The 10,927-nt window shown below is 41.6% G+C and overlaps 2 protein-coding genes across 2 annotated transcripts in view; both read right to left on the bottom strand.

Annotated features, from left to right (window-relative positions):
- The window catches only part of LOC106808424, a 9,403-nt gene extending 2,855 nt beyond the window's left edge, over window positions 1-6,548 (bottom strand). Inside the window, exon 1 of the mRNA XM_014811143.1 lies at window positions 6,420-6,548. Coding sequence (XP_014666629.1) covers window positions 6,420-6,548 — 129 coding nt within the window. The remainder of the gene's footprint in view (window positions 1-6,419) is intronic.
- A 271-nt stretch (window positions 6,549-6,819) lies between these two features.
- The window catches only part of LOC106808425, a 6,647-nt gene continuing 2,539 nt past the window's right edge, over window positions 6,820-10,927 (bottom strand). Inside the window, exon 2 of the mRNA XM_014811144.1 lies at window positions 6,820-7,630. Within this exon, the coding sequence (XP_014666630.1) occupies window positions 6,939-7,630 (692 nt within the window). The 3' untranslated portion in view covers window positions 6,820-6,938. The remainder of the gene's footprint in view (window positions 7,631-10,927) is intronic.

The following is a 10,927-nucleotide window of genomic DNA, read 5'->3' as shown; positions in this document are numbered from 1 at the left end:
GGCAAAGGGCTTCCCCTCGTTCCTTTACGCACTGCAGGGGAATAACGCCTTCAGCGTGATCCTGGCCAATCAGAATGTCTACACTCTGATTTTTACCATATCACATAATGCAACGCTCCAGATCCTTCAGTGGGCGATCCCTGATAGTTCGATATTATGCGTTCGTAATCTGGAATATATCCAACACGCACACGCATTGCTACAATGGTAGGTCTCACCATGTTACTCAACTTCATGTTCCCATTCTTGTAGTTCTCGACTCACGGAGCTATTTAGCGAATCAACAACGTGATTTCCTCCATCCGCCCTCGGATCTCGAGGACGGTTCACTAGGCGTTAGTGCCAAATCGTATGACTCGAGCTGTGCTCAAGCAAATGCGTATGTAATAGCACGGCATTCTTGCACGACAAGCCCGCCACAATAGTGCATGATGCGTGTCTCTGCTATACTGGATTTATACCACATAGCACCCCTTACATCACGATTGGAAACCACATCACCGCCCTTCCAATCATTACGCATTCTATTCCATTCACCTTGCTCAGAGTGCAACAACATGAATGCCTATAAGCACTGCTGCATCTGTACAGCGACCACTACACTCTTTTAAAATTGACCACCCATCAAACATATCTTCGCCAAAAGCTATGCGATTTTACAATGCTCGACGCTTCTCAGTTTGATCCTTTGAATCGGCATTGCAGAAATATGAGCCGATGCATCTCCACCCAGCCAAATGCAAGGCAGGTCTCTTATACCGCTGACCTCTTGGCAAGGTGACTGCTTGATGCTTCACTCTACCCCTAGCGGCATTCTCTTGGGCCCACCCTTGCTCGATGGCTTGAACTCTTTAATGTCCATAGACAGGGTCATTAGCTATTGTTTGCTCTCTTCACTAATGAATTCCACTGATGTACAATCTAGGTTACCTGCCTTTGTTGATGTTTATTTCCATAGCCTTACTTCTCCATCTAAATTGATGTAAGGCTGCAACGTTCTATTACTCTTCATGCCGCTGCTGCGAGTCGACTTCATGTAGGCATTCCCATCTGCTCTGAGAGTAATGTGGCAGTCTGCCAAATCATCGAGCAATCGTTGAAAGCTGAGCCGGGGTTTTTACTGCGTTCACGAGCCTAACCGCCTTGTCTATGACTGGCTTCAGACACCAAAATGTTCATCGCCAAAACGGTGTGCAGTAAAGCCTCTCGCTTTGAGGCATAGCCTCCGCTGCGTCCCAGTTTGCGCCACTGCTCGTGATTACCTTTTCTGCCGCACGGTTGTGTACTGGAGAAGCCGTATAGCTTTACCTGCGAGCGTCATCTGTCACTTTTATCCACCACAGTTCATTCAATATACTTTCACGATTGGTGATACTCAACGGAATCACATCAACAGGCTTGAGCTCAACTTGGGCAGATCATCATAGATTAGGAAATCACCGCGACATCATATGACTGTCCGGTGGGCTATCGACCCAACAACACCCACCAATTTATACAGCCTATGCCTCTCGTCGTCTACTCTTGCCTCCGGCTTGATGGGCTAACTGCCGACTCTTGAGGAATGCCTTCGCTTCTCTCACCACATTGACAGTACGCCATCTTGAACCTCAAAGAATACCCATCACTATCGTCATATCTCGTGCGTCAGTGAGCAAAGGCACATGACAACCCTCGTGTGCGTTTAAGCAAACTCGGAAAATACTCCTTTAATCTCCGAAGTCTTGCTTCGTCTTCTTCTAATTTTCCTTGCCCTACCAGGCGGTTAATGTTCGTAACCTTCCTTGTGAGTTCTTCTCTTCCTTGCCGTTGCGTAACTTCTTTGCACGTTCACCATGTTGTCAAATTATTGGACGTAGATTCGGCCTCATGCAGTCTTAGCTCATAGACTTTTCTTGCTCATGTCCCCATGCACGATACCATTACTTCATGAGTCCTGCTTCATGGATTTTTACTCATGTCCTTCTTGCCTCATGTATTTTACTCATGCTCCTCTTGGCGGGCTTCATGTAACTTTACTCATGACTGCTTGATTTCATACATTTTTTACTGTTACGTTCGTGCGTGATAATCCAATACTCAACTCGGCATCTTTTTGATATCTCCAAATTTATCTACTCACACACGTGCGTAGCTGGCACACGTGCAGGTAAACTGTAAATACAAAATAATGTCCACACTAATATTAGTCGCATCATGTCAGGTAATGGTTCCACTATATCCAACGTTATACTAACAAAGATTCAAAGTTATAAGAAATTAGGCCCGAGAACAAGAGACAACACTTAACAATGTATGGTGCATACGTGGAAGAAAATGCGCACAGAGCAGGCACTGCGAACGTATAAATACGGCTCAAGAGCAAAAGGGCCCGCCGCCACGCACAACAGACGTTTTTATACCGCACAAGGAAACCGCGATGGTCAATGCACTAAAACAAATCGTAAACGAGCCGAACTGAGCCCTAGCTGAACAGTTAAATACCGCCGCAAATACAAGAACTGAACAGTGCTAGAAATACGACAGTATATGACACACTAACAGAAATGCATGAGAAGAATAACACTGCTCAACAGCAGCTCAATGGGCGGGGGGCGGGGCGGCGGGGGGGGGTTTGGTTGGTTTTTGAGCCCACTCACCCTGCTCAACAGAGCTCAATGATTTGGTGTTGAGCCATGACTCTGCTCAACAGATGATATCAACCATGCTTTTCAGATGCCCGTGTTCGAGGTACAAAATAGTGCCATCTATCTGGCCCAAAGGTGAAAACGTCGTCTGCTTGTGTGTTGAAGTATAGTAATCTGCGGAGATTTTTTTTGTCTGTTTAGTGAGATGTTTTTGAATTGTTTGGGATGTTTTTGTTTGTTTGTATGCTGTTTTCGATTTTTTCCATGAGTTTGTGTTTTCTTTGCTGTTTTTGTTTCTTTCTGTTTTTGTCGTTTCATGTTTTTTGTTTTGGTTATTTGTAATTTTTTTGTCTTTGTGGTTGTTTGTTTTGTATGTTCTTGTTTCACAAAAAACCAAAGCTGCGTTGGTTCTTTGATATTCACCCCCAATCACACAAGCAAAACAAACAAACAACATTCAAAAGAAACACAGTCTACAAATACAAACCAACCAACCAACCAAGCAACAAACAGGCACAAAAACAACAATTGAACATGCCACTCAACAATCACATCATATTACACACAAACATGCATAAATACAAACACGCACAAAACACACCACGCAGTTACACACAAACACACACCACACACACACACACACACACAACCACACACACACACACACGACACACACACACACAGACAAAACCACACACCAAACAATCATGTTCAAACGAGAGTAAACAAAATAAAGTTCTCTAAACAATATTGCATAGCTTGTTCTTTGTTATTTTAGTTCACTTTCTTTTTGTCTTGCCTATGCTTTAAAATTCTGTACATAATATAGTGTATTTTTGATGTTTTCAATGTTTTTCAATTACTTGTTTCTTTCTTGCTTACTTTAGGTTTCGTTTCAGTCAATGCAATTTAAAAAATTGCAGAACAATATTAAAAATAAGGAGTTGTTTTGGTAAACATACTTTTGCCTAATACTGCAAAATACCATAAAACATCACTTACATGAGCAGATTGAAAACCCTCATTTATAGGGGCACACTGTAAAAAAGAAGAAGTTGTTTTGGTGAATAATGCATAGCACGGTAAAAAAACGCATCCCTGAATGTTTCAGTGGCGCAATATCTCACAAAATAACATTGTACATGAAATAAAAGCAAATCTTTGCAAAGTAGAGCAAAATTACTGTAAAACACCACTCATATGTACACATGGTATATATATTACTAGCTGCGGGTACCCGCTGCGCAGGGTAAAATCGTTTGCTACTAATTCATACTAATAATTAATGGACGCAAAATAGGAACATTTTGGGTGAAAATCGACAGTAAACATTGCAGACATATTTTTTTTCAATATTAGAAATCAGTCTAATAAGATAATAAGCCATGGCGGAAAAAACTGTTACGTACTGACATTTATATGACAGCCACAACCCACTTAGAACCCCTGCGACAATAATAGTTAATTATGGTTTAAATGCACAAGTTATTATTTATATAAACAGCATGTACGAATCGGTTGCACTGTTCATTGAAAGCCTCTTGATAACAATGTTTTCATGTTATTCTTACGGTGCAAATATGTAGGAGATTCCTGGTGTCTCCAACTCTTGGAGCTCCCCACGTACAGCATCCATTGTGAGATCGTACCAAGGAATAAAAGAAATTTCCATATATAGTATAGTAGAGACAGCGCAGCGGTGGGGTCTGTGCTTCACTGGATATTGGCTCTAGTGAAATGCTTGGCGCACACATGCACATTGAAATTAAGAACTGTTTTTCTATTGAATTCAGAAAATTAGCTAGCTTTGAATGTACAACTGCATTCTGGATGTAGCATTGCTGAACTGAAAAACCTCTCAACTCAGTGAGTAGTACCTCTGAACTGGTACCTGTTTGGTCTGTTTTAGTATTGTTTTCGGTTTTACATACCAGCACTGTCCAGCCCAGTGATGAGATCAGAAGGTGAGGGCAGAAATAGTCATAGATTTTCTGTGTGTGGCAGACTGTACAGTGGAGTGCTGACATTGTATATTGAAGTCACGAATTCAGAGATTTTCGCGGATCTTTTTTTCGCGCAGTTTCACGGTTTGACAGATTTTTTTCGTCGTGAGGAACACTCCCCGGGCTATAGGAACGCTCTGAAATTTCAATCCAGATCGCTTGGCGCGGTTTGGCCGCTCATAGGGTCGCATACACTCACACACATACTATATACATTCGACTCAAATATAAGATTAGTATATCATATGCAGTTCAAGTATTACAAAAACATATCAATTATAATGAGATTAACACGCAAAAAGACAATTGACTAAAAAGCCTGCCATTTCATCATAAAGGACGATGAAAGATAAAAGCTGCAAAGTCATGAATACTGCTTGAGAAAGACAATGGTCTGACTGCCGTAAAACACCATGTATAGACGGACATGGTATATCCATATTTCTACATAATACAATGAATTCAAGTATAATTCAAGTAGACAGCAATTCAGCGAAAAGACGAATGAAAAAAGAACTGCAAATTCATGAATACTGATCTTGGCGTTGCACAAAATTTCAATAAAGCTTATCATTAATGAGTTTATAGCTTTTGATAATACTACTACTTACTACTACTACTTACTACTTTTGATTACTTACTAGAGCATTTAGCACACATAAAGTAAAACATTTGGCATAGTAAATTCAGCTTGAGTTGTGATCTCTCGCGCAATTCAATGGCACATAATACTACTGCTTTGAATACAATCAAAAGCATATCATTAATGAGTTTATAGCTTTTGATAATACTCTGATTACTTACTAGAGCATTTAGCACACATAAAGTAAAACATTTGGCATAGTAAATTCAGCTTGAGTTGATATCTCCGGCAATTCATGGCACATAATACTGCTTTGAATACAATCAATTTCATGCAGATCCAAAAATGTTTGCCACAAAAGTCCTGTGACAAAAATATGAATATAAAGATAATTAACATAATACATGCATAGAAATATGAAGATAAAGAACATTTCATACTATATTTAATTTTATCATGAAAATGATACTATATTCTCCCAAAAATCAATGTCAAATACATCTTGAAATTGAAAGCTGCTCAGAAAATGATTTCATAAAATCCACACACAGAAAAGAGTAAAACTATCTATTGTAATATGTAAGATTTTGCTGATTTGCTGTGAAATAAGAGTTTTCAAACACAATGCATCAAACCAAAATATGACACTTTATGAAGTAGAATTTTTAGCGAGCTCTGCATCAACAATATTTTTGAAGTGATCAAAGCTGTCATAGACACGATCTGTAAAGCCAGGAGATACTGATTTTTGTGTGAGTGAACAAAAAGTAAACGTTTTCTGAGCACTGTTCTTTATTTTATCTTTGGATGGCACATATCACCTTCTTTGCCCATCACAATTTGGTTTTCCACACGCTGCGCATGGCTTCTTGGATTTCTTAGGCATGACATGTTTTGGTGGAGGTGGTGGAGGTGGAGGGGATGTGACAGTAAAGGGCGCAAACCTTGAGGGGAGGAATGAGACTGAAGCAGCACTCGGCTGAGAAGGCACTACCATCAGAATAGGGGCCTTGGATATTGGGGGACGTGGCAGTAATGTGGGTAAGCCATGCGCAGTGTGTGGAGTACCTAAATCTAACTTCCTTTTGTGCCCACGCACGTCACGGGTTTGAAGAGCTACCGTCTGATACTGCACCTGCTCCCTGTTGGGGGAATGAGAGATTTGGGGAGAGAATGCGCATCTGGAATCGGCTTGCTCGTCATTACTCTTCGGTGACTCGGCGCCTTGGGTACGACTGTTGACAGGTAGTTTGCCCTTTTGTTCTCCCTGTTCAGAAAGTTGGTGATGGACTTGGCATTGATGTTCGGGAGAGGAATCAGCATCTCAGCCAGCATCCTGTCATCTCATACTCGGTCGACGATACGCTTGTATAGGCCCTTTATCTTGCTGGCTATCTTGTTGGGCGATGACAGGATGCTGACTGCGGGCCGATTCTTCCATCAATGCAGAGAATCTCTCCGGTGACGCTCAGTATGCTCTGGCGATAGACAGGCATCCTTTCCATCTCCACTATCAGATGTGCCCGACGGAGCGTGCGGGGAGAAGGGAGCGGCATCTGTTGGAGAGGAGGGGTGTGTGTACCAGGCGACTTGATGAATGGCAGGATTCCTCGTTGAGATGTGCCCGAGGACTCAGCAGAGTGTGCCTTGTAGAGTAGTGTCTAGTACCAATCCCTCCTCTCTGCATACCACTCGCTGTGACCCGTCTCCAGCACGCGGTACACCTTAGACATGGAGACCGAGTTGATGCGGTCGGTTAGGAGGGTGACGACTTCCTTGTCCACTGCCCGCTTTCCCACAATGACGGCAGGGAACATACTCCTCACTGCGGGGGCAAGTTGCTGGAGAACACTTGAGCTCGAGGAATTCCAGGAGTACTGGAGCTTCTCCTTGTCTGAAGCAGATGAGGCGCTCTGTGAGGAGCGTGTACGGGAATTTCATCCCAAACACGGTGCGGGCGACACTCCCATATCCATGGCGGACAAGGCTATACCTTGATGGTGCCGGGCAATCGGTGTTGGGGCAAGGCACCTTCAACTGCATGACACCGACTGGCCTCCAAAAGAAAGTCGGTGTCCTGAAGAAGTACAGCATTGAGGGAAGAGTGCCTTCTACGCGACTGAAGAGTGGGGGCGGGTTGAAGGTCATCATGGGTTTAAGAACCTTCCTTGATCCTTCTTTGGTGTACAGCCCAAACACTGGATCGTTCTTAAGCCACTGGATGTTGGGCTGATACATCGGCAAGGTGTTGGGTGGAGGCTCTTCCCATGACTTCTGCCACCCCTCGAGTCCTGGGTCGGTGACGGTCTCTGGAATGCTTGTGACGGTCTCTGGAACGCTCGTGCTGGCTTCCAGCAGATCCCGAGCCATAGTCATTTGGGTCTTTACACCCAATTCGGATGTTGTCAGTAGGTTATCTAAAAAGAAAAAAAACACAAATCAATCAATACTATAAAGATACTGATTGTAACAGGCACTTGAGTTCCTGTGAAAAGATGAAAAGAAACCACATGAATAATATGAATAATACTTTCAATAATATTATGATTTTAGACATGTCTAAAGACCGCTATACACCGCACGACGCGATGGTTCACGATGAAACGGTCCCGTCGCGGACCGTCTTCTACAGTCTGGCGTGGAAGACCGAACATGTTCAGTCTGCTAAAAACCAGCTTGTCGCTTTAAGATTATCATTTAGTGCTTCAAAAAAATGAAAACCTAGTTTGTATTCAATGGGCAGAGGTATGTGCTATGATTGGCCAGATGAAGCAAATATTTCAACTCAAGCTTGAATTCTTTGGCCAAGATTAACTCATGTTTTATCAACATGTTTTTAGTGTAATATTATGCAGTGCCAAAAGTTGTATTTCATTAATTTGCAGCTTACAGGGATGTAAAATGTTGCAGTTTTTACGTGTAATTTGAAAATAAGTAAAAATTTTTCATATTTCATATAGAAATATCATCTTAATTGTGTGATATCAAGCAACTGATAAACTTCAGAGACTTATACGCTATGTTATTTGTGCTATGCAGTATTTACCAACAACTCTTCTTTTTTTTAATATTCTGCTCGTTCTTAAAGTTGGCATATGAGCTGACAGGGAATTTATACACTATGTGGCTATCCAGTATTTACTAAAACAACTCTTTCGCTTTTCTTTTTGCAATCGTTGGTTTGGCAGAAATATACTGACAGAGTAAAGTACAGTTTATTTTGTATAAACTTGTTTTTTAATGTTTTTCAATGGTATTGACAACTTTCATTATGATATTCAATTGTGTGTGAAAAGGATAGCATTATATTCTCTGTTTACTTTTACTTGCACTTGATCGTTTAAATGAAAAACTAAACCAAATAGACACGCACAAACATAGAACGAAATAAACAAACAAAAACAAACATAAACGTCCTAGATTTAGGACACACCTAGCACACAAGCAGACGAGCACTTTCACACTCTGGCCGCAAGGGGCCGGTGTCCTGATCACGCACGAAGGCGGTGGTGATCGAGCTTTTCAACGACCTCACGACTAGTACCAAGGGGGTCGTGGCCATTCCAGGCAACTGCACTCCAAGTACGATGGTTTTTTAAACGAGCAATCATTTGCCTCCGTTCCTCTTGCTTCAGAGAACAGAACCTAATCATTGCTCTCCATTACTCTTGGCTTCAGAGGAACAGAACCAATCATAGACCTCCGCTGGGGAAAATGGCAGCCTCCATGCGACTTCGCTGTGACGATAAATATCAGCGTAGAAAATCGTATTAGGTAAGTGAAATCCTATCGTTTTGTAGGCAAAATATTGATGAATATAGGTTATGAGAGCATAGCTGCGTTTGTTGAGTGTTGGCAAGCGCATTTAAACTATATCCTGGACAAAACTTACGTAGGCATCGCTGTTTCAGTCCCGTATATTCAATTTGATGTAAGTGATGTCAGTTAGAATAGGGCATCTATGCTATGGGCCTATCCAACTAGGAGAAATTGTGGAAGAAAGGTGGGGAAAGTGATAAACGTGATTCCTAAGTTATGCAACCAGCCACTTGGTTAGTAAATTAATATTCCGGAAAATTCTTAACGTTACTAAACCAAGCTAGGAGTTTTAGTCGTAAGTCTAAAATTTTGAAAATCAAAGTAAATACAATTAGCCAATAATGTCGCATCAATTTAAATCAAAAACAAATACAATTGCAGTTCATTTACTCAAATACTTCATTAGTTGTTCGTTAATCGGTGCGCTGGGGCACATGGAATCTTTCCAAATGAATGAAGACAGGTTGGAATCATCTGGAATTGCCTTGGGTGTTATGGTAATTTTTTTAAATGGTATTTCTACAGGGTGAAGCGCATCAATCAATTCAACAAGATTGATCATCATGAACATGACAGCGAGCGCGGCTGATCATCAAGCCTTGGGCAGTGCAGAATCCTGCGTCAAGGGCCGTGGCAGCACCAGCTTCAAACGCTAATCGGCACGATGAAGAATGACACGAAGTGAAGCAATTCAAATGGTGAAAGATCTAAAGACATTCACAGCTCAGCAGCATCGAATAACCATCAGGAAACTCGCATGACAAGCAGACTCCGCACCACAAAAATTCGTTTATTTTAAAGGGGGAGCGCACCAATAAAGGCAGTAAGAAGGCTAGCGATATGAAAACGTTCTTGAAGCTTACAAAAGGTGTGGTTGACAGAAACTTGGTGTGACCGCCAGCACAAGCAGAAGCCATGGCCAAAAAAGCAAGGCTGGCGAGCCTGGAGAGGCGAGGTAAGGCTGACCTTCGCAAGTAATCAACAGAACCTCTTCAGATCGGCAGCTGGCAAAATGATGTGGGATTGCTGAAGTGGCTGCTCGTTCAACAATAGCCACACTAGAAGGGAGTGCAACCGCACTGAATGCGTGCTGTAAAGGCAAACTTTATGGACTCCTGCCAGCCAATTTTCCAGAAGTGATGTGGGCCATGTCCACTGTGTTCTGAGGTGAGTTTTTTTTAATAGAGAAAAGTTAATTTTTAGGAAGGTTAATCTAGTATAACAAAACTGTATAACAAAAATAGTACCATAAATCCCATTCATTTGACATTGTCGTCCAAAAAGGTACCCGTGTATGATGTTGAAATTACAGTAAGCAGTATTAATTTCTATGGCATTGGAATGCATTCGCGTCTTTTGTTATTATAATTATGCCTTTTGGGGGGGTTAAATCAATGTGTTTGCTACTTGTTTCTAATTTTGTTGTAATGATCTTTTTTTTACAGAAACAATAAAGAAGTAATTAGGAGCCATCGAAGGCGGAAAAGCCGATCTGAGCACTGAGGTGTGCAAAGAGGAAATGCCGTCTGATTGTCATTGATTACATAGGACTGCTCTTAGAATGCAGTAGGGCCTCTTGCACTCATCTTTTACCCTCGCATTGCGACTCAAGATCCAAGAAGCAAAAGTTATCATTTCAAAGTGAGACTATCCTGGTGCAAATGACAGTTTACGAATCCCACTGTTTAACATTCGTGGTTGACGCGATCTTAAAAAAATTATAAAATCTGACTGGCCGTGACCTGTGTAATTATGTTCATATGTAAGAAAAATACAAAACCAAGAATGCAAAAATAATGCCGATACATACATTCACTACCAGATATCTATCGAATTTTGCGCTATAGGTGTATAACCACCACAATTCCTAGCAGCAGTATTCTTGTAGGTGTATC

The sequence above is a fragment of the Priapulus caudatus genome, unplaced genomic scaffold (assembly GCF_000485595.1).
Source record: "Priapulus caudatus unplaced genomic scaffold, Priapulus_caudatus-5.0.1 Scaffold276, whole genome shotgun sequence".
In the NCBI taxonomy this organism is placed as follows: Eukaryota; Metazoa; Priapulida; class Priapulimorpha; order Priapulimorphida; family Priapulidae; genus Priapulus; species Priapulus caudatus.
This window is presented reverse-complemented; position numbering and strand designations above follow the sequence as displayed.